This window comes from Rattus norvegicus, chromosome 15 (assembly GCF_036323735.1).
Source record: "Rattus norvegicus strain BN/NHsdMcwi chromosome 15, GRCr8, whole genome shotgun sequence".
Classification (NCBI taxonomy): domain Eukaryota; kingdom Metazoa; phylum Chordata; class Mammalia; order Rodentia; family Muridae; genus Rattus; species Rattus norvegicus.
The window spans coordinates 83,107,219-83,130,769 of record NC_086033.1 but is presented as its reverse complement, the minus strand read 5'-3'; the positions used below and the strand labels follow the sequence as shown (position 1 = coordinate 83,130,769).

Genomic DNA, 23,551 nt, shown 5'->3' with positions numbered 1-23,551 from the left:
CCAAGCTCACAGCATCCACTTGATGGGACACTTGTCTCTCCTGACCCTGCTAAGTTAATCAGGGTTGACTTTCACGGTTTACTGTGTTTTGCGATCCCTCTCCTTCTGTTACTTGAATCCCTTTGGGGTCACAACCTACCCTTTAGGAAACCACTCTAGTTATTAATCCTCTTATTTCCAGCCATCCTTCCACTATTTCTTGACAGTTGGCTTATTTACTACATGGAAACAGGTCTTTATTGAAAAGACCACACGTTCTGAACTTCATTTTGTCTAACCTTTCTCAACCTGTTATCTGTTATCATGTATTCACATACCTGCATTATTGTCCTTTCTAACGTCAAGACTCATATCCTAGATTACTATGACCTAATTTGATTGATGAGTATATTGACAAAGAAATAGCATACATTTTAATCAGTTCTTTCCCTGTTTATCTTTCTTTGAGTTATATCAGTGTTAGTGTCCTTCATTGTCAACCAAAACAAGGATGTAGTGACCCGTGAGAAGTATTAATTGTTAAATACTCTGAATTAGTAACTTGGTTAGTAGAATAAAGTCCAGGCTGTTCTGAGAGATAAATGCTGGATCTTCTTTTGCTTATGCTGCACCATGTACAGTAGGGAGGGTACTAATGACTGGGAAGGCCAGCGAAGCAAATTCCTCTGTGATTTGCTTCATGATGCTGGTGGCTAATGTCCTGTCCCATTTTGAAAACACTTATGGAGTTCACTGGTTTATTCAGTCCTGTTGGTGGATAACCTGTCGTTCCACGTATATTCCCAACCAGTTTCCACATGTTCCTTGGGCCCTATGGGGCATGACTGAGGTGTTTGGCCACTCATAACTCAGATGCAAAGCTTGGAAGCGAAGGTGTCTCTGTGGTTCAGTGTATTTGTAAGGTACTTTACCTGAAAGTTCTCCAGAAATCCTGGCTGCCATGATCGACAGGGGCAGGGCTACCACAGAACCTCCTATGTCTCAGAGCTCTCTATGACTCAGTACTGAAGTCAACTCAACACTTTGCCTATTAGTTTGCTTAGAATTCACTTCAAAACAAGCCACAAGTAAGGATTTCTCTATGCTTAAACACACACAGCATACACACAGGCATACACACAGGCAGACCCCTTTTTGTAAGCACATAAAGATAATGATTACATTTAATTGCCATATTGGGGCTTTCTAGCAGTTGAGATTTTATTGCAAGCAAAATGTAAACTGTGTTTTTACCCCATTGGTGATGATTTATCTTTAAAATCCAGCTTATAGCATTTCTATTATATCTGTGAGCTGAATAATATAAAATTATGTCCTACTCAGAGGAAAGAAAATATTACTTCAACACCTTGTTGAAAGAATGCTGAGGGGGCTGGGGATTTAGCTCAGTGGTAGAGCGCTTACCTAGGAAGCACAAGGCCCTGGGTTCGGTCCCCAGCTCCGAAAAAAAAGAACCAAAAAAAAAAAAAAAAAAAAAAAAAAAAAAAAAAAAAAAAAGAAAGAATGCTGAATTTGAATAGGTTGCAATTTGGACTAACCAAATACCTGGGTTATCTTTTTGATTTGCTGTTCTTTAAGCCTAAATGAGGCCTCTCAGAATTAATGCAGCCAGACAGCAAATGCACCTGGCATAGTTTCCCACTGGCTAATCTTTTTAACCCACAGAACCCTCAAAAAAAAAGGTGGTGCCAATGGGTAATAGAATAAGTACCAGTCAAGGGTTCTGCCAATTCATGAACGGTCTCAGCTCAATCTACGCTAATGGCTAAATCAAAGTATTTCAGCTCACAGAATAAAAACCAAAAATTTTAATGCACCATATACAGAACACTGCAAAGTTAATGTCAGACATTACATACGTGCAAAGCCAAGCAGAAAATTGAAGGACTTATCAGTGTGACAGGGCCGGGCAGGAATTTGGGAACTGTGAAACCTGGATAAAGGTCACTTCCATAATGCAGGATGAGTTACTTTATGGACATAATCTAAAACTCCTCTCAACCCTTAGCATTTCTTTTATTAACCTTTAAAAATGGCTTCATCTCTTTTTACGTACTCTATTTTACCTACCACTCTGTGGCATGCCTTTTGTTAGTGATTCTGTACTATGCATAAAGCCATGAATGTAATAACATGATGATTAGTTTCTGCTTAAAGAATATATGTAATGTTATATTCTCGGATATATCCCATGTATTTATCAGCATCCATAGAATGGATGTTGGCTGTAATACCAAACTATTGAAAAAGCAAAAAATAGATCACTGAGATCAACAGGTAAGAAGTCATTCCTAGAAGATTTATATTATTTAAGATCTTTCCAATGTGTTATGGTAAGATAACTTTAGAACTGAAAAGTAGCAAAACATATAACAGCATATTCCTGTCACTCAGTTTCCTTAAACTTAATATGCTGCATAACCCTAGTTATTTAACACAGGAAATTACTGCTTCAGCATTTTACTAACTACAGACGTCATCTGCGTTTGACTAGCATCTCCACAATACCTACAGGTGTCTCCTCATCTGAGGAACTATGTATGTGTCTGCACCGGCTTTCAGGATTGATGCAGCTCCCAGACATAGGTGCAGGTATGAGCTAAGTCAGGTTTAAGTAAACCGTTTCCCATGAGTCTGAGCCTTTTCTTTGGGTCGCATCACTTTCATTCCTCTTCTCTGCCAGCCTGTTTATTATATACCATGGACATATCCATATATTTACATATGTTTATATACATACGCGCATATATACATGTATATGTACACATACATATACATACATATACACATACACGTTGGCTTATTTTTTAAAGATTATTGCAAGAAATAGAAAAATGGAAAAGTCATCATGTTTATTTTCATTTGGTGATCAATACTTAGCATCAGTCTACTCTGTGCTAGAACTGGGCACGGTGCTACAGAGAGTAGAATGAGCAAAGGAAAAGTCGTCCCCTCTTCTCATCAAATAATTGCACCTACAGATGATCACATGCACGGATGTCAGGAGGGATGAGGCTGGTGGGGATCTGTGATGTTTCCATAACATCTGCTGGGAGGAGTTAGTGAAACACAAGGATAGTTGGTCAGAAGAGCTGAGTGGTCAACAGCACTGATGGACTCAGAAAGCGAGGGACAAATAAAGACGGTAAAGCAAGGAGCTGAGGCACTGCAGTGAGGATAAGCAAAAGAATGGCCAGGGCGACTGGATCAGAAAAGGTGGGGGCATATTACAGAAGAGAAAGCTGGAGAGATGGAGATGGGCCTGAACAGACATTTAGGCAAGGTTGATACTTGGGTGTGCTTCAAGAGGACTAGAAGTCACTAATTGAAAAAAAAAAAGAAGAAGAAGAAGAAAGTCCCACAGACAAGCAAGTACACTCCTCACCCCTCATCAACGAAACTTCTCTTTGCAACAGAAACCTTTGTAGAAAACCACAGCCAATCAAATTGCAAAGTTGTAGGTCCTGTTCCCAACTGATAGATCTAAAATATAATTCCTATACCTAAGGCTAAGGAATCACTGTGAAAGAGAGGGCAGGAAGATCCTAAGAGCCAGAGAAATAGAAAAGAGGATGCTATGAGACGGTGTCTTCTGGTGATATCAGAGGATGCACCTATAATGCCTTTAGAGCACGACTGCCTAGACATGAGCTGGACCAGGAGACAAGTCAATGGGCAAAGAGGAGAGCACACAAGACCTCAACCATACACAGGAACTAGGAAGGCTGAGAGCAGGAGATGGAGTCTTCCCCAGGCAAGAGCACACCAGTTGCCTATTCCACACAAAATGGTCAGCGCCAAAACATATGCGTATGCATCACAATCCACTGACTGAGCAGATTGTATTTATATATTTAGGAATATATATGTCTGTTGTATATGTGTAGAACAGCAATTAATTTATAAAGAGACCATGAGTTTAAAAGGGAGCGAGGATGTATATATATGAGGGGATTTTAAGGGAGGAAAAGGAAGGCTGAAATGATATAATTATAATATCAAAATACAAAAAAATATATAACTGTTTTTAAAATCATTCTGCTCATAGAGTTGACAAGGAGGTTTGGAGGGAGTGCTTCTTAAAACCGTGAGTTAACTATGAAAATGAGGGTTAGGAGAACAAAGGTTTCACAAGGATACAGGAACCTTCGGGTGTTCCCTTCCCCTGGAAATCTCTCCGGGTTTTCTATATTCATTGACAGAACCGATGTAGGTTCAATTTATGCTCAAGAGTGCGTTCTTTCTTGGGTTGGCTTGGATGGGGTCTAATAAGGGCAATATGGATATCATCTCCTAATGTTCTTGCTGTTGGACCTGAAGTCCTGTGGGACAACAGAGTTGAGTACGGAAGCATCAACCTTTCTAGAGTCTCCTGCGTTCCAAGGTGTCTTGAGTTCCAGTCCTCACCTCCCACCTTCTTTGTGGCAGGGTTTCTTTTACTTGATGGTTGCTGCATGGACCATGCTAGCTGCCAACGAACTTCCAGGAATTCTCCTGTCCCCGCTTCCCATCTCTCTGTTGGAGTACCAGAACTACAGAAACATGTAATCTTGACTAGGCAATGGGGATTCTGATTCAGCTCTTCATGCTTGCACAACCAGCACCCTGCCCCACCCCTAGGCCCATTCTGTTAAGTCTGGAACTCTTTCTGGTATGCATCAGCTTCTTTCATCCCTTACCTCAGATTCTTAGGTCTTTCCTGCTATTCTTACCTTAATATTCTTACTGTACCAGAACTCATTTGAACTTGTATCAAATCCTACAGAATGCTCTGGGGGGCGGGGGGAGTGTTTACACAGGTTTTATGGAAAGCCTTTATGGAGCAGCATCTCAATCTAGTTGTAGCTGCCCAGTTGGTGATGTGATGCTGTAGAGAATGTTCAGACACAGCAGGCATCTCTGACTTTGCCCTTCCTATTCACAACTGGGGGAGGAAGACAGGATCTTCTTTTATATTTTGTCATACTCATGAAATCATGCAGGGGCTACTTAGAGCCAGTCCACACAGGCCCCGAGCAGTTCAGTCCTCATTTTGATGCCTTGCACACCCTGACTAAGCCACACATACACACTGCTTGGTGGTGTTTATAACAGAGTTAGCAGAGTGGCCACGTGGATCTCAGTACTGTGTACTAACATTGCACTGGGCCTCTGCCCTCAGAGTTTTACAAACACCACAAGCTCACAATCATTGGCCCCATATTCTGATAAACTACATCACACTATCCTATTCCACCCTTCCACACAACAAGTTATAATGAAAATACAGTTACTTAGCATGGTTTCTTTCTCTTTCTTCTTCATTGGTTTTGGTGACTGTGGGTATGCAAATGTGTGTGTTCTTGTATATTTTATTTACTTGTTTATAGTGTATTGATGGTCTAACTCAGAGTCTTGCATATGCTGGCTAAACATATCTGCATGTTTTGCAGTTTTAAGCCATATCTCCCTCCATAGTTCAGGTTATTCTTAAACTTACTATGTAATCCACCCAGGGTCAAGCATACAATCCTCCTGCCTCCACTGCCATGAACTGTGTGGTTACAGGCGTGAACCAGCACACCTGGTGTTAATACTAATTTATTATCAATCCATCCTCCTCTCATTTCCTTCTGCCCACCACCATTGCCCTGGGCCACCTAGGACATTATTACTGCAGCTTCCAAATGCTCTCCATGAGTCACACATTCCCCTCAGGTCATCCTCTGCACAACAGCCAAGATGATAGTTTCTAGTTTATAAATGTGATTGTACCATGTCTAATCACAAAATCCGTTGGTAGTTGTCCTTTAATTCCTTTAAGTCAAATATTTAGCATACTGCATAAGACCCTTAATCCCCTGCTCCTCTAGGCCTGTCAGCCCCCTTACTCCACCAGTTTACAGATAGTTTTGTTTATCAATTTCTACCCTCCAGTGCATTTCTATGGCTCTAGAATTCCTTTTTTCCTTTTTATTAACTGCAAAATGTATCCTTTAAACTTCCCTCATCTATAAATTTCTGTGTCTATTTCATAGCTTTATTCATATGTACCCATGGTGGTTGAACTGTACCTGTCACTGCTCATCATAGGGCATTGCGGGGCCCTTGTCTCTCTTCTTACTTTGTACAATGGGCAGCCTAAAGTAAGGAGTTTTGTCAAAATCAAGAGCACCTCCTACATCCAGTACACTGCCATGGCATATAAGAATCGACAGTACATTCTGACACCTAAGGCAGTGCCTGGTACAGGGAAATGTTCAAGTCATAGTTTACACTGAACTATAACTAAGTGGCATCCTGTTCATGTTGGCTAAATAGAAGAGATAAGGGATACAAACAATACAGGAAACATTGATATTGTCCCAAAGCTCCCTGCCCTTCTCCTGTCTCCTTAGCATCTACGGAGCATCTACATTCCAATGTCATCTTCACATTCTAGTGTTTTTCCCCTCATAAGTTTCTAAGAACCTCACCCTTTGACAAAACCAAATTCTTCGCCTCCCAGCTTCCATTCACGTTCTTCTTGAGGTGGTTCATTTAGTGTCCTCCTATCATTGTCCCATGCTGTCTCTGGAAATTGTCCTTACCATTCATTGTGTCCTTTCCTCTGTGGACCCTTGGTACTCTATACTTTGAATTAATTCTAACCTCGTTTGGCACTTAGGGGTTTGTAACTCCTTCTAATTCCTATACCTGTTCGTCTCAGCTAAACTGTCAACCGCTGCTCCGCCATGGCCACATCTCCTCATGGCAGCCATTGAGCACTGTCTACTGGACTGCACTCATTACTTGTGTACTAAAGTTTTAGGTAGGAAGATAGATGTTTGGTCAGTCTGGAAATAGATCACACTTAAAATGTAAAGCTTGGTGTCTTCTCTCTTAATGCATACTTGGACAGTGCATTTGCCAAGTCCCAAGGTGCAATGGCGACTTGTACAAATATGGCCTTCGTGTTTCATTCAAGAGGCTAGAGTTCAGTAGGAAAACAGGGCTTGCCATGCAACTGTTTTATGTTGAGTCTCTCTTTGGTGACAGGGAGTGGAGATATGATTGTAAACAAAGAGAGACATGTCCTCTTGAAGAAACATTAGTGTGGAGTTGGAGAGACAGTTGATATGAATTAGACGTGCTCCAGTATGAACCCTTCATTCAGCATCTTCAGGGCACCCCGAGGCATGACTACAAGAAACACGCCATGGGTAGCCTCTGAGAAACAAACATCAACTACGTGCAACAAAGGAGGTATGGAAAGGAATAGCCAGTGTCCCTGCCTTAGAGAGGACAAAAGAGGGTAGTGAGGGAAGGGGCAAGGATGGACTGATGTCTTGAAACAATGCACCAAATGCAAATGTTGGGAGAGTGCAACCTCTGTAAATGTGCAGCTGAATGGAATGCCATTATCCCTTTCCATAAGATATTTTCCTTTGTGTTGTGTCATGTATATGTAGCATGTTGTATGTTGTATGATACATATCCATGTATTTGAGTGTGTGTGTAGAGGTTGGAATTCGATATCCAACGTGTGCTTTTATCATGCCGCATCTTGATTTTGAGACCAACTCTCTCGCTGACTCTGAAGCTGTAGACTTAGCTGAGGCTGGCATCCACTTGTCTGTGCCCTCTCAGAGGTTCTCTCTCTGAGCATGCTTCCTCAGCCAGGTTTTTCCTGGGTTCTAAAGACCTGAACTCAGGCCCCCATGCTTTTACAGCAGGTCCTAGGTTGAGTGTTCTATCTCTCTATCCCAGGCTATTCTTTTTAACACAGTTTACTGTATTTTTTAAGCATCTGCAGCATCTGGATAAGTGGTACAATAAATGTAGAAGACAATGTTCACAACATGATATCCATGAAATTACGCTGTTTAATTTCACCCCATGCCTCTAAAATATTGATGCCTTTGCATAGGAGAGGGTGTCATAAAAGGTCCTAAAAGAAACATTAAAAAATATATGTTGATACAATGACAATATATGTATGGATAATAGTGTCAAAACAAAATCAACTGTTCTTTATACTAACTACAGAAAGTATGTGGTGGCGGCGGTGGTGGTGGTGATGGTGGTGGTGGTGGTAGTGGTGTGTGTGTGTGTGTGTGTGTGTGTGTGTGTGTGTGTGTGTGTGTGTGTGTAAAATTTTTGCTTTTGCTCAGAGGTTTGTTAGTGTAAACCAGGGACTCACACCAACTCATGAAACACCTACCTATAATATGACTCATATACTTTGATATACGGTATTTGTAATGCTCATGAATCACAGATATAATTTAAAAATCTAAGAATAAAAAGGGCCCACTTCATTTAATGCTTGCATCCTCTTTATTTGTCCAGGTGTAGCATGTATCTATTAACATAACATCTGGACTAGCCGGAATACTCATGAGAACTTGTTCCCAACGCTTTGAGTCTAAGAAAAAAAGCAAAGCCAATGATTATTTCTAAATTACCTTTCATATGTTTTGCATAAGAACATGCTGATACTTAATAATAACTGTGGGTTTATTTCTAAGTCCTTGACAAATGCAGTAAAGTGAATTCTAAAAAGGACTCTGGGGCCATTTGCATAGTAGATAGAAATGTTAGCTTATACCTAATAGAAGAATCAGTCAATGGAATACCAAGTGTTTATGTGTGCTAATTTAAGAGTTATCAAATCCGGGGTTGGGGATTTAGCTCGGTGGTAGAGCGCTTGCCTAGCAAGCGCAAGGCCCTGGGTTCGGTCCCCAACTCCGGAAAAAAAAAAAAAAGAGTTATTAAATCCTAATGACACTAGAAGAGTGATGTCCTATCAGAAACTTTCCTTGTTCTGTGAGGTCGTTTATTCTGACTCTTTCAATAGGAGCAATACCCCTGGCACAGGACATGAGAGGTAGAGAGGCAGTGGGTTTGTTTTTATTGTTGCTGTTGGCTTGTCTGTTTTTCAGATAACCTTGTTGTGTGAAGTTCATCCTGCTTTGTCAATAGAAAGCAGTCTATCTTACATGGGGCAGCCTTGTGTGTCTTAGTGCTATTTCTTGAGATGACTCCTTCCTTCCTGTCCCTGGAAGGGATAGAGTAGGTCTGAGAAACCCTGGTCTGATTGAGGCCTGAAAGGAGGATGCTGAGGGTTGGAAGTAGGTAATCCCTTTTTTATACGTCAGTAGGAATTGTGGACTGGTCAGCACTCATACAGTCAAAGATAAGCTGGCAAGAAAAAGATGTGGCACACTGATTCCATCTAAGACTTGTAGGCTACGGGAGACATCAGAAAGTTAAGTTGAGAAACTCCAGGGTAATAACTTACTTCATGCTTAGGGTCCATGCCACTTTGAACAGCTCTTTGGAAATGCAATTGGGTGAAATGGTGTAGTCAAAAGATGGCAAATAGGTAGAAGGAAAACCGGCAAGGCCTAGATGCTCTTATTATTATATGGGTAGTAAGATTATTATTATGTGAGTGTAGCCATGTCCGAAATGTTTTCAGCTAAGAACAGAGTCAGTGTCAACAGGGGAGAGAAAATGGCATAGGAAAGTGACCCCAAACACACTTGGGGCTGAAAGACTGAGGAAAGGAGAAACATAAAAGCTTAGAAGATGGTCCTCACCATTGAGACCAGAGAGCTACCAAGGGAAGAGCAACAAATATGGTAGTGCGGGTGTGAGGTAAGAAATTAACACCAGATTGGAAAACAGGGATGATAATGGATGTCTGCGTCCAGGGGGCTGAGGAAAGGAGACTTTCATTGCACAGCGATATGTACTGGAGTGGAACTGTGTATCCATCTTAGTAATAGAGAACGCATGTAGCTCCTGTAAGATCCTGAATTCAATCCCCGTATGGATGATAACATTCTAATTTTCTGTTCGTTTTAAGGATGAGTAGTAGTCGTATACTCTAAAGTGACTTTAGCAGTATAATTAATGCACAGAGCAGTGACGTGGTCAGCAGGAATGGCAATTAGATGTCGTTTGCTGTACACTGAGCATTGCTATCAGATGTTATGTTAAGCATTGTGTGTGGTTGTGTGTGAGAAACATTGACGCCACTGGCAGCACAGTAGCTTTGCTTACACCAGCGTCCTAGGACGTGTGACACTATGGTGTCTGTGAGGTGACTAGACAATGGGATTATTTCAGTCCTCTTACAAACTCTCAAGACAGTGGTTCTCTGTTTGTTTCCTATAACTGTACAATGTCACATGGACAGACGAGGAAATTGAGACCTAGGTAGACATTGTGACTTGTTGTAGAATGTCACTAACTGGCCACACCGGGTTAATCCCAGGAGAGCCAGCTATATAGTTCGCACCCCACGATGCTTTGTCTTAGTTCTACTTGATGTCCTAAGTGGCCACAGCTTTCTTTCAGTGCCTGGTACATGGGTGAAATAGTGTCCCACCCCAGAACTGCATCAGTGATTCATAACTTGTGGCTAGGACCCAGACTCCACCAATCACTGGTGTCACCTCCTGGAGACATTGAAAGGCAGAGCCATCAGAGTCTCTTAACTCCAACCGTCATTATGACACAGGATCTAGGAAGCAAGTTCAGTTCTTGCACCCAACAACCGGAGAATTATTTCTACATTAAGTATCAAAGAGGTTCAAGCATAGCAAGAAAGATAAAAAGGAGTAAAAGCTCAGAATCGAGTGAAATCATAAACATGCCTGGGGCCCCAGATGAGTCAGTCTATATAAATAGAACAACTGGTGCACAGGGCCTAGTGGTTCATCTGCCTCTCCTGTGTGATGTAAATCACCCCGTGTGCGCAGTAATAGCCCACGTCGAAATCAGCATCTGTAGTCTGTCGTCAGATCCGCTGTGTTACACAACACCGAGATCATCCTTTGCTTCTGCCTGGAGTGTCCTTATCTTTTCATATCCAGCGGTTAGTACTAAGGCCTGAAACCCTTAGCTACAGAACAAAGTGGGCTCAGGAGTAATGGAGCCGTTATGAGGCTCCAAGAAGAATAAAGAGGGCGCCCAGCAAGCTTCCTGCCTGGATGCAGGTGCAGAAATCAGGGGCTCATGAATAATGCATGACATGCAGATTAGACGGTAGTTTGGGCTGCTGGGTTTTTGACTCTGCTACCTGCCTGGCTGCTGTATGTGGAAAGCAGATAGCAAAGGGGCTGCAATTTAAAAGGGAACTCACCCCAACTCCGCATGTCCTTATGAAGGAATAAAATTTTAAGTGATAGCCGGCATGCAAAAGTTGTGGTCTGCCTTTTTGGATGAAGTAGGCACCCTCAGAGGAAGGAGATATTTCCCCATTCCTCATCTGAGTTTAAGAAATGTTAGAATTATTTGGTCACACAGAGAATCAGAATCATTTTTTTTCTGGGTTTGTTTTTTCCCCTTACAATTGCTAAACCATGATAGGAATAGTATTTGTTCTGGGATCACTGATTCTTTTTTTTTTTTTTCTCAAAGCTACCAATGTCTAGAATGCTTTGTACTTAGGAAGTACTGAACCCAGGTCTCCCTCCCTCATGTTCACATGAGCTGTAAAGTGGGCAGCCATGATACCAGATACTGTGACCACTCAACCTCAGCTGCTAGAGTTGACCCTGAGGAAGGCATGATTTCTGTGTACTTTGAGGCTTCTGAGTTGCAGTAAAGGGGTTAAAGGTTTAAAGGACTTAGCGTGTAGTGGAGAGCTGAATCCTTGGAGCAAATGACCTCTGAAAATGTACTTAACCCTTGGGATCAAGACCTCTCAGCGAGCGTCTAGAGGAAGTGCATTATGAGGATGCTATTTCAAGGAGGCAGGACAGGATGAGTTTCGCCACCTTCTTCGGAACCCTTATGTCTTCCTCACATGTATCCGTATGTGAGAAAGATAAGCATGTGCGTATCTTGAGGCTCTGGAATATAAACTGGCTTTCATTTCTAGCTGACTCTGTCATTTCCGCCCGGGCCCCAGTTTGGACCGTTGCCAAGACCAACAGGTGATCCTTGTAGCTGCAGAGCAGCAGGAAGTGGGCTGGGCTGGAATAAGGCAGTTCAGCAGAGGGGGCTGTCTGGCCTCCCTCCATCTTTCTGCATAATTATCACCCCCTTCCCCCATGCGGAGCAGAAAATCTGTGCTGAGCCGCTCAGCTGCAGCCACCGTCAGGAAACCTAGAAGAAAAGGCATGTTAATAAGGGATGTTGGAGGAAACAAATATGAAGTGCATTACAGCTCCAGGTTTGGGAAAGGTGCTGGTTGGCCCCACAGAAAAGGCCGGCCTGGCATGTCCGTTTTGATGTGATTTTCACCCAGCAGCAGTGAGGGGCTGGGGTTCAGATAGACCCCAGGCTTTGGTGTTCATGGAGTTTTATTAAGATAATTTTGGTCTTTATCCTTCACCCTTCCTTGACTTCCTCCCCTCATATTTTCCTTCCTCCATGTAAATAAAAGTAACGTGTGGGTGTGAAGGCTTGTGAAGAGGCCTCCTCAAGCTGAAAGAATGGCTAGATCTCAGGAATCCTAGGCAAGCATCCTAGGCAAGCATCCTAGGCAAGCATCCTAGGCAAGCATCCTAGGCAAGCATCCTAGGCAAGCACGCAGACCGCTGGCCGCTGAGGTAGGGCACGGTGTTTTGCCAGCTGGTAACTAAGAAGTGAAGGTTAGGCCACTGGCTTCTAATTGGGGAATACCAGCAGTTCTGGGATGCTTTGAACTCAAGCCCTGCGTGACTCCAACCCCCAAAGATCAGGAAGCTTTATATTGACTTCTCTTCCCTGGCTAGCACTTTGAATTCACTGCATCTTCCTGAACTCAAATACAGAAACATAAATTCCAGAAAGCCTGTCTTCTGGAAATAACTGTCCACCCTTCCGGCCTGTCCTGTTCACACATACACTGTTCCTGGACACCTGGATGAAGTCCTGATGTTCTGATAACTTCCACATTTAGAAACTGACCTAAAGAATGGCCAGGTTGTTGTCTCTTTGTGCAGTTTCCATGGGAACGGACAGAAGAGGGCTCCCTGAGGGCAGGTACCACGCCCTACATATATTTTATGCACTCTTACCCCATGCAAAAATTACATCTTCAGGAACTGTTTCTTTTGCTGAGGACTACATCGGTTCAATGAATTCTTGGTTCCCAGTTACCGTGTGGCACCTTGTAACCTCAGGAGAGATAAAGAACAAAGCCTTCGGGTTCTCAGGCACAGGAGTTTAATTAATTGCACCTGTTTATTAAGAGATGGTCAAGTTCACAGGGAGAACAAAGGAAGTGAAGCTAAGAAAGAGTTCACTGACAAAGCAAATGCTGTGTGCTTTTCCATTGGCAGTGAGAATTATGCTTTCTCAATCACTGACTTACTCTTGTCTGTTGACAGGGTCCATCCATCTCCAGTATCCAGGGTCCGAGGAAATCGAATGAATAACCAGAAGTTTGCTTGGTGAGTATGCGAGTTAATTTATAAATATTTGTACTCTTTTATTGCCATGGCGGTTTCGTTTTATGTATTGAGGCAGTGTCTTATGAATCCCAGACTTGCCTGGAACCAACAAACAAACATTGATGGAGTTCTTCTGCAGTTAAAAACTTCGTCGCCATCGTCACGCCAGGCCACATTTTTCTCCTAACAGAAATAATCTGACTTCTCGGGGTCACCCATTTCACCATTGAAAACAGTGGTTCCTTTTTAAAAGGTGACTTAGTTAACCCAGGATTTGAGTAGGTCTCACCTTTAGCTTCTCATGAAAATGTTTAGTTAATTAATCTGTTTCTTAATTTTCACAATTACTCTTCAGACAACCTCCATCCCCTTTGGCCTTGACCTTGAATATCTATTGAATATCTATTGAATGAATATCTAGTGACTTTTGGGGAGGCAATGCAAAGATTTTTAATTAATAATTTCTTGAATAAAAGTCTAAGTGGAACTTCGCAGAAATGGCATGAAGTCGTTTCAACCACTGGCCATTTGATAAAGGATTCTTTGAAGAGCCAACAAAAGGATTTCAAAAATGTTTTATGTGAAACCAAGAAAATAGATTAATATTGGTTCGAAAATCTGTTCCTTTATATTACTGCACAAAATTAGCCTTTCAATTTATAACATGTCATGAAAAAGAAGGTTAAAGAAAGAAAATGAAAGAATTGAGCCGTGTACTATGTTACTTCAAAAAAATGGGTGGAAATTCATAGATCTCTCTCTTGCTTTTTTGATTATTCTTAGAACAGGATTTTGATTAAAAACCATGATTTTCGTTTAATATTAGGAGACAAGTCAAAAGATTCCCCTTCCACATTAATTATATTCCTAAACCAGTATTATTATTTCTTTTAGAAATAAAAATGGCACTGTAAATATTACCTGATCAGTTTGCTTTTCTCCACTAAATCTAATTAGCCCTCATAATAGCCTAGTGCTCTCATGAAATATTATACCGAAGCAGAACACGGGCAATGAAGCTTTCTGTTTGCCTGTGCAGAGGCTGGGCATCCTCAGTGGTCACTCTAGGTCATTAAAGCACACTGTCCCCTGTCAGTGTCAGACCTGAAAAGATGAGAAACTAAGAAAACCAGGAGATTCAGAGAGAAAGCAAGCAAGAGGCCAGGTGCAGTTCGGACTGCATAGACTGCATTCAGTCCAAGTTGAGGGCTCATTATAACAGAGAAACTATTCCATGAAGAAAGAGCCTGAGATACTCAGGCAAGCAGCAGGAGCTGAGGATTCCAGGGAACACTGTCAACCTCAAGATCAAGTTTCTGCCTCTTTGCTCTGAAGAGCTGAATGGGAAACACTGTGTAGATAATATATTTTCTTTCTCCCCCTTTGTCTCTCTACACAAGAGGTAAAGATAATTTGTTCCTACAAAATTGTAGCGTGTCGCCTGGTAAGGTTAAAAGGTTTTACCTCTAAGTAAGTGACCCATGAAAATAACCAAAAGGAATCTTACCACTAGCCCTGAGAAAGTTCACCTCATGTTTACTTAACAACATTTATTTATCTATCTCCTAGGCACTGTTACAAGCACTGGATTAGAAAGATAAATAAAACATGGTTTCTATCTTCAGAAGGCTTGGGGGGGGGGGTGTTTGTGTGACACACAGAGTCCTGTGAATGCTCTTAAGTCCTGATACTCCTGGAGCATTCACGCTGGTACCGCATGCATGCTCGCCTACATGTCTGATAAGCTTAGGTTCTCTAATGCACTAAGGATGATACTCTGTGGACAGGCATTTGTAGCGCAGTATTCAGAGGGATCAATTAACACCTTTATTTAAGACCAGTTGGAGAGTAGAAGTACTGAAGGGAAAATATGTAGGAAGAAAGAGACCGAGAAGCCAATTGCAAAAACTGAGACTACAGCATAGTGCTAGAGTTCTTTCTTGGCACACTCAGAAGTTCTAGATTTGATTCTCAGTGCTGGAAAAAAGAAAAGGAAAGGAAAATCCAACCCAGAGAAGAACAGTACTAATCTATTGTTAATAGGGAAAACAGAGAGATGAGGTATTATTGTTTCCTCTGCGTTAGAGAGGAAATCAGACCCGGAAGAAGATGGAGACACTTCTAAATTGATTCTAACAGGAGCACAGATAGATTTAATAAATAAACTTGTTTGGTCAGGCACTAGGTAAAATGTCTATGATCTATACTACCTTGAATCTTCCTTAGGTAAATACTGTGACTCTGGTGTATGGATAAATCACCCGGCAAGGAAGAAACCCATGAATCATCCAGCATCTACTCCTAGCGAAGTGATAAATGGTTGATACTTGGTTGTGAAATATTGACTGTGAAAAATTCCAAAACTTTAACTACTCATCCAGCAGTAGTGAGGACAGGCGAGAGACATTTGTTTGCCTCGAAGTAGAAGTTGGGGATAATTTGTAGAATTAGATGTCAGCTTCATCACTAGATTGGTTTTGCTGTCGTTAGAACTCTAAAGGGTATGTATGCATGAGAGCGAAGAGTAGTGTCCCTGTGCATGGTGGTTAGCCAGTGCTCCAATCAGGTCAAGCCATTCATCAAATGGGCAATTAAAAAATCCATAAATAATGGAAATGCTTGAACTTCCACTGTGGGGTTAGATGTCCACTCCGTGCGTTCTGGAAGGCAATGGCTGTGCCTGGTGGTTCCTAAACCATTATTTATTATTGAGTAAAGTGAGTTTAAAATTTTGTAAGCAGCATTTTCCTGTGCATATGCTGATGCCGGGAAGCATCCACTAGCCACTTTCATGGTAACAGCACTCTGGAGGTAAAGAAGGATGTGAGCACAGATTTCTTTTCAAAGCAAACAACATCTGCCAAAACCAAAAGGAAATATGTTAACATTGTTCAGTGATGGAATCAGGGCACCAGAGCTTATGGGGTCTGGTGACAGATATTAAGGTGCAGCCTGGTTTGAGCTATTCCAGGGATTAAGGACTGAAAAGAAGACCTTCCTACAAGGGATAGCATCACAGCACTAAAGAAGCCTGGGTTATTATATGATTCATTTAATAAAGAGCCAACTGAAGAAAATGGGCCAGTCCAGGTACAAGCCCCACCCCCTCACTTCCTTACACTGCAGAGTAGTAGTTGATTGTTGACCCTTTGGGCTTTGGGCATGTTAATGTCCGTCTCTGAGTCATGCATCAAACTTCTCCTCTGTCTTTCACTATGGCTCCTCTGAGGAGGAGTCCATTAACTATTAGAGAGAAGAGGGGAAGATATTGTCCTTGCAGCTGAGACACTGTCGATTTGACTAATGAGAGAGAAGCTATCATAAGAAAAGCGAAGACAGAATTATGAATGCATTCACTGCTCATTGATGGGGAAATCAATCCAATGAGTGGCTCAGAATGAGTGACAGTTGGAACCTAAGCTTCTGTACCATCGATAGCATCTTACCAGAGGGGCTTGTTTTGTTTTGTTTTGTTTTAAGAGGTGATGAGACAAACTTTGAGCTTCCAGGGATGGCAAGTGATGGAATGGGAGATACGTGGGGGACTCTAATGAGAGGGGACAGCTGCTTAGGTGAGGTCCCCCAGTGTCATCCCTAGATTGATAAAGTTGTCTTTCCTGGTAAGAATGATCCTATCCTTTTGGGAAGAGAGGTTTTCTCATATCTGCTTCTTTTTAAGATTTGCTTTCCTCGGTGTGGGGAGCAGGTGGTTGTGAAGATGCCCACAGAGAACAGATGACATCATTTGATCCTTGGATTTGGAGTTACAGGCTCTTGTGAGCCACCCAACATGGGTGCTGGGATCCGAACTCTGATCCTCAGGAAGAGCAGTAAATGCCATCTCTCCAGCCTATCGTTGCTTCTTTTCGTTTGCCTTGTGCAGCGTGGATTCTTAGGCCAAACTGCTACATTAGGGCATCTTGTTCTGCTACTTTTCAGTATATGAATCTTCTTTTAGGACATTTTCTCTTCTTTCTTGGACATAGTCATGCAGGAAAAACATGTTTGTCATCTTTCGGGCAAGCAGGGATAGCTCCCTATTAAAATACTTAATGTAAAGTTAGATTTTTGCTCATTGTAGAAAAGCTGTTCTCCTACCAAATCCACACAAGTGGCCATTTCCACTCTGATAGCCTCCATTACGCTGTCAAAGCGACAATACAAATTGGGGATCTGTGTGTTTGTGTGGATGTGTATTGTAGAATAGTAGTAGGAGGGGATCTGTGGGGACTTTTGTCAAACAGACACCAACGTTGGGTTGTGGCTGCAGATATTGGTAAGACATGTGAGTGTTTAAGGACATGATTATCTTTGTATATGTTCATGCTTACCTTTTCATGAGTTCGTCTCCTTTTCCCCCTTCACTTTTCCCTTTTCCTAAAAGTTTCCAGGACCCAGTATTGGTCATTGTTCGGTAGTGGTTGTGATTGAACGAAGTCTATAGAACATGTGCCAAGAGTCATTCCATGCACTGGTACTTACTGCCACGCAATCGAGACCCTGTGGTTATTTTTATGCTGACACAGAAAATGAAGCATTTCTTCTCATTAATAAGAAATCGTCCTCAGGAAAGCAGAAGTCATTTTCTCTATTGGATATTTCTACCACCGTCTCAGTTATGATTTCTCTCTTACCAGTATGTCTGAGATTGTATAGACACAGCAAAGTCCTAATTTGAATCAGTTCCAGCGAAATTATGCATTCTGGATTGAATCACATTTAACATCTGAATGTGTGTGTCACAAGTTTTTGTAGAGGGCAGGAAGTTCCTATTCGCACATGTTTTACTGTAGGAGACGTGCTACATTAAACTTAAATATTTATATCTGTACAACTGCAAATGTTACCACTGGCTTCATGGACTCTCGAAGAGGGACGAGACTGCATTCCTTTTCTGCCTTAAAAGTAGGATGACTCTTTCTTGTCTACACCTTTTCCCATAATAAAGGGAGACGCTGGGGCTGTTGCTGTGAGAAACCGCTCAGAAATTTCATGTAGATTCAGCTGTTTAAAGAGAGACAGACTATTTTCAAATTGCCAGTTTCTGAGCTGTAATCATCACCAATTCAGGACAACCCTGTCACATTGCACATATAGAAATAAGAGACCACATCATGGAGAAGGAATGTTTCAAACCTGGGCAGAAATCCAAGTCCCTACTCACCTGTCTAATAGTCTTTCCACCATGTGGCAGTTGTCTGCCACTTTGGAGACGGGAAAAACCCCTCAACATTGTGTGCCATCCATTCACTGCAAACTAAGCAGAAGGCGTTGCCTAGGAAATTCCCACTAATGTCAAGCTAACAGGAAAAATAGGGAAGATGAAGCCATCGCTGCTCACAACAGGCAAGTACCAAGTACTCCTGCCAACGTTTTGACCCACCATCTTGGATATTCCTACATATTCCACACTTATGGGCAATAGTGATTGTGGCCTTTTAATTATTCCTTGACTTAGAGAACGAAAGCTTCAGAGATTGTGTAGAGCTCATTCTGTGACAATTCCAGTTGCATAAATACCTGGCCATTTGTGATTATTTTTTTTCTTTCAGCCCACATGAGTTGGTAAATACGTCTCCATAAGCCTTCAGGTTTGGTTTGGAAGAAAGCTTTCTCCTATAAATGGGCCACAGTTGATGTGATTAGCAAACCTGTTTGCACTTTCACCCTGATTTCCAATAAAACAAATGTCTCTAGGGGAAACTAAGTCTCAAATCCCTCTGAATCCACAGCTATTTAAAATAAATATTTCAATACCTGCTCATATATCTCTGTTTATTTATTTATGTTTACTTAATCACTCTGAGCACAAGCTGACTTCAAGCTCTCTGGCCTCCCATCCTTAATCCTTCCGCATCAGCTGTCCTAGTGCTAGAGTTATGGGCATGTGCACCACATCTGACTGACTTAATTCTTCCGTAACTTCAGCCACCTCCTTTTAGCTTGGTGACAATTACATGTGCTAACATTCCGTGTTTCATCTTCAAAATTGATTTTATTTAAAAAAAAACAATTTCAGCCTAATTTTCTTAAATTCTCTTATTACCTAGAATTTCAGCAAGAGACCTTCATGATGAAAATAGCAAGTTGGTTCTGGTTCCTGCTGACGTCGGCTGATTCTCTAATATCTCTTTTGCCACAATAAAGAGATGTGGGGAAGAAATTAAGCTAGGTTATTTTCTGTAGTTATTTTCTTAACTGTGTGAGAATTGGGGCTGTAAGATCATGCTGCACCACGAGGGTCACCCAGTCGGAGATGTTATTTCTTCTGTTTCAAGTGTATGAATGTTTTGCTCTCCTTAGCCTTCAGCTCAGAACCACATGTCCATGTTACACTGCAGACCTGCTGCATGGAGATGTACAACAACAGTCCCTGTTGGTTCGTATCTTCTGTTTCCCGCTGTAGCTTGCACAGGTATAGGACTAGCAAGGTATATGACCAGCAGGTTTCAGACTATCAGGATAATACATCATTCTCACACTATAAGAACATTAGCTTATGCTCGATGGTGGTTTGCTTAGTTCTAGTGTTCCGTGACTCTTCATATAATTGTTCCTTGTGGGGTGCATTTTATACACCACTTAGTGTTCAAACTCCCCACACTCACGACTTGCTCTGGAAAAGCTACCCAAAGTGCTGTCGCTTACCGGATTTGGAATTACATCACGTGGCTATCCCCTGTCAGACCCTTTTCCCTTGGAAACTTGCTCAGATAGTAAAGTTTGCAATAAACGATATTGTAATGAAATCTGAACAAGTGGAAAAACAATCTGGAGCAGTGGAGAAAAGAGTATTCCAATATGAAAATACGTATTTGTTCCATATGATAGTACCAATGGCTGCTCTTTTCGTAGGGGTATGAGGAGGGGTCTTGTGTAGCCCAGGCTAGCCTATAACTCATGTCGTTAAGGCTACATTGAAATCTATATCTTTCTCCCTCAGGTCCTGGGATTACAGGTGTGCCCCATGACTCAGTACAGATGACTGAGAGACTTATTCTTTTATCCTAATATTCAACAGTGATTTTTCCTATTGCAAATGAAAGAGAGAGAGAGAGAGAGAGAGAGAGAGAGAGAGAGAGCTACATTCCATATAAATATTTGATAGAAAAACAGCTAAAATAGGAAGCCAATCAAAACTCTCACTGTGTCTATGAAGATACCGGGAATGGTCCTTACAGTAATAACTCCAAAAGGCCTAACGTAGGGGTGTCCCATGGACTGTGTAAGTTTGCCCGGATCTGCGCTCCGCTTTTCTCATACACACTAGGTTCTCTGTGGACACAAGACAGCCAAGTAATCAATCGTTGCAATATGACGTACTTCTATATTATGACTGTTTTCTGGCCACTGGTTTTTATAAAGTTTCTTGATGACTAACTAAAACTATACTAATAATAGCCACCATACTGATAACAGGTATCTTTTAATATCTTAAAAGGGCAATAGATGTGTTTATCAAAATGTGTTTGCAACAGCTCAGTATCTTTGGTCCTAGCTATATAAACTCACAGCTAATTGGCTGCCCCTTCTGCTGGAACCCACTGCGCACTCTGAGGTAGCCCTTATCTCTTTCTAAGTCTCCATTCGCTTCAGCGTCCTTTATCAAATGGGAGTCTCCACTTAGGAGTAAAGGCAACTTCGTGAATCTGACTGCCGTAAACCAAGGAGAATTTGGGGACACTCAAAAGGATAGAGTGAAAGAAAGCAGAGAGGAGCCCCTGACTCAGAGCAGCAGGCCAGGTCCAGCCCAAGGATCTAGTAGGGCAGCTCTGAGGCAGAGGACCCCTCCCAACTCCTCCCCATTGCCCCTCGAGCTCAGCATGATGGAAGACAGATCATTACGATGGATTTCAGACTGGGTTGTATCCAGCCCTTGGCCAAGGAAGCACAAGCCTGGGTGTCGACAGGACTAAGGCTATTTCAGGAGGAGAGGGAAGTGAAAAGAGTTGTTTTGGATGCAGGACAGGAGGTTTTAGGGACAAGCCATGGAGAAGACTCGCCGTAGGCCAGCTGCCTTTAGTTCTCCCTTTTGCTCGGGAAGGAAAGAAGCTATCTGAGTTAGGAACTGGGAACTGGAATGATCTTCCTGGGAGCCCGCCATCTCTCATCTTTCCAATGATACCAAGATATTCTGTCATCAGTAGCTAAGATACCCTGTTATTGAGTAGCCAGAACTTAAGGATGCTCGGGCGGAATCCACAAAGAGCCTTTCCCACAGAGCGCGCACTGTTACATTCTCATCACCTTTCTCTAGCATCAGACATTGAGTCACGTAATCGAAGATGCCCCTCTAAATGGAAAACACATGTGTTGTTGCTAAAACTGGGCTGAGGACAGCAGAGCCTCCTGGGAAATGCATGAGGCTTGTGTTCTGGGGAACCTTTGCCTCTGAGCTCCTGCGTCTCACTACTTCTATCATGTCAGTCGATGAATGTCAGGCCCAAACTATGGCAGTCTTAGCAAGGTGCTCAGGAGATCAAACTCCTCACTGGAGCATCCGCAAAGAAAATGCCTCATAAACCTAGGTCTTAGCCACTGTCACATTTTGGCTCCGTATAAAAGCAGTCTCTTTCCTACCGCCCTGGTCATTCAATGGCATGCCGGGTATTTATCCCAGACTCTGACGAGGCTACAGTTTACTTCTGTTCTCTCAGGCCATTCTTAATTCAAACACTTTAGAATCCTGGGCCTATAGGTATATTTAAGAACAGGTATCGTTCTATACAATCAGTAAATATGCGTTCTAGAAAGGGCATGCGCCACACAGCTAAACAGAAGGGAACTTGTACGGAGAAATGCTGTATTTGCTTCAGTTTGCCGGGAAGAGCGGCCCTCTGTGTCCTCGTCATTGTGTGACCAGCGAAACTGCTCTCCTGAGCTATAAAATATGGAGAACATTTATAAACCAGCACATCAGCTTACAGCCGCTAAAAGAGCAACGACTTTAATCACCCACAGAGTGATATTTCTACAGAAATCTCTTTGGTTTCTGTTCCTCTAATCATTTCCTTAAACATCTCCAAAGAAAAATGCTACTTTTTGTTGGTAGGAGAGAGACAAGAAAACACACTACTGTTATTTTTCACTTTAGAGCTGAATTACTTTGTGTAGTTTGCAGAGCCCTGTAGCTTAACTAAAGAATGGACTGATGTCCTTCAGTGGAAGTGATTTACAGTAATCTTCCCCAAACTGCATAGTATTTATTTGTGAAAGACAGGAAGTATGGAATTACCTTGGAGAACAGAAACAAAGGCTGCAGACAGCCACTTTAAGAATGGAAGAGAGTTGCTGCCACCTAGAGGTGAAAGTGGGAATCGCTGAGAGTGCTGTAAAGATTGATGTCATACAATCCCTAAAACCAGCTGGACCCCCAGTGAACGGGATTCTTGTGGGGAGGGCGGTAATGGGGGGAGGATGGGGAGGGGAACACTCATAAAGAATGGGAGGGGCAGGGGTTGGGGGATGTTGGCATGGAAACTGGGAAAGGGGATAACATTTGAAATGTAAATAAGAAATACCCAATTTAATAAAGATGGGGGGGGGGGAAGACCAGAAAAACGGGGGGAAAAAATACAATCTAGGAACTGAGCCTCCACCTCTAAGCAGGACTGGACTCATTTGCCCTTCTAGCCTCCATTAAAACTGGGCCTGGATGCCCCATATGATTGTAGTGACTCTGGGTTTTTGTTTCTGTATTTTCCATTTTTGTTCTTGGCAGCCTTGTTTCTTTTTGGTTCTGCAGCTCTAACTCGCTGAAAGTCTTCATCATCCACTGCTCATCGTGAGCTGTTTGAAAGCTAGTGGACAAGGCCTTTTCCACACAATGGGCTATCTTTTTCAAATATTACCCTAAAATTTCCACTAGGGATGCCGCACTTCTTATCAAATTGTGTGGCTCGTGCAATTTTATTTTTTCCTAAAACAGGGCAGGAGGCAGGGGCAAGCTGTGCGGTTGGAGGCAAGAGTCCTGGGAAAAGGAGCAAGAGGAGAGGACCGTGAGCCTCACCTGGGTCGTGTGAAAACCTATGAAGTTGTTGCATAGGCTGGTACATGCCTGTGATCCTAGCATTCTGAAGGAATTTGAGGACATGAGGCTCTGTCTCAAAAATCTAAAAAAAAAAAAAAAAAAGAAATATAAAGTAAAAAAAAACAAAACAAACACCAAAAATAAATAAACAAACAAACCACAACAACAA

The 23,551-nt window shown here is 42.2% G+C and overlaps 1 protein-coding gene across 17 annotated transcripts in view; it reads left to right on the top strand.

Annotated features, from left to right (window-relative positions):
- Nucleotides 1-23,551, top strand: part of Klf12 (KLF transcription factor 12) — a 432,451-nt gene that overhangs the window by 339,229 nt on the left and 69,671 nt on the right. For all 17 annotated transcript variants that reach the window (XR_005493737.2, XM_039093393.2, XM_039093390.2 and 14 more), the window contains one exon: nucleotides 13,290-13,352. Coding sequence is in view for 16 of the 17 variants with exons in the window: in XM_039093393.2 (XP_038949321.1) it covers nucleotides 13,290-13,352 (63 nt within the window). In the remaining variant the exon portion in view is untranslated. The remainder of the gene's footprint in view (nucleotides 1-13,289; nucleotides 13,353-23,551) is intronic.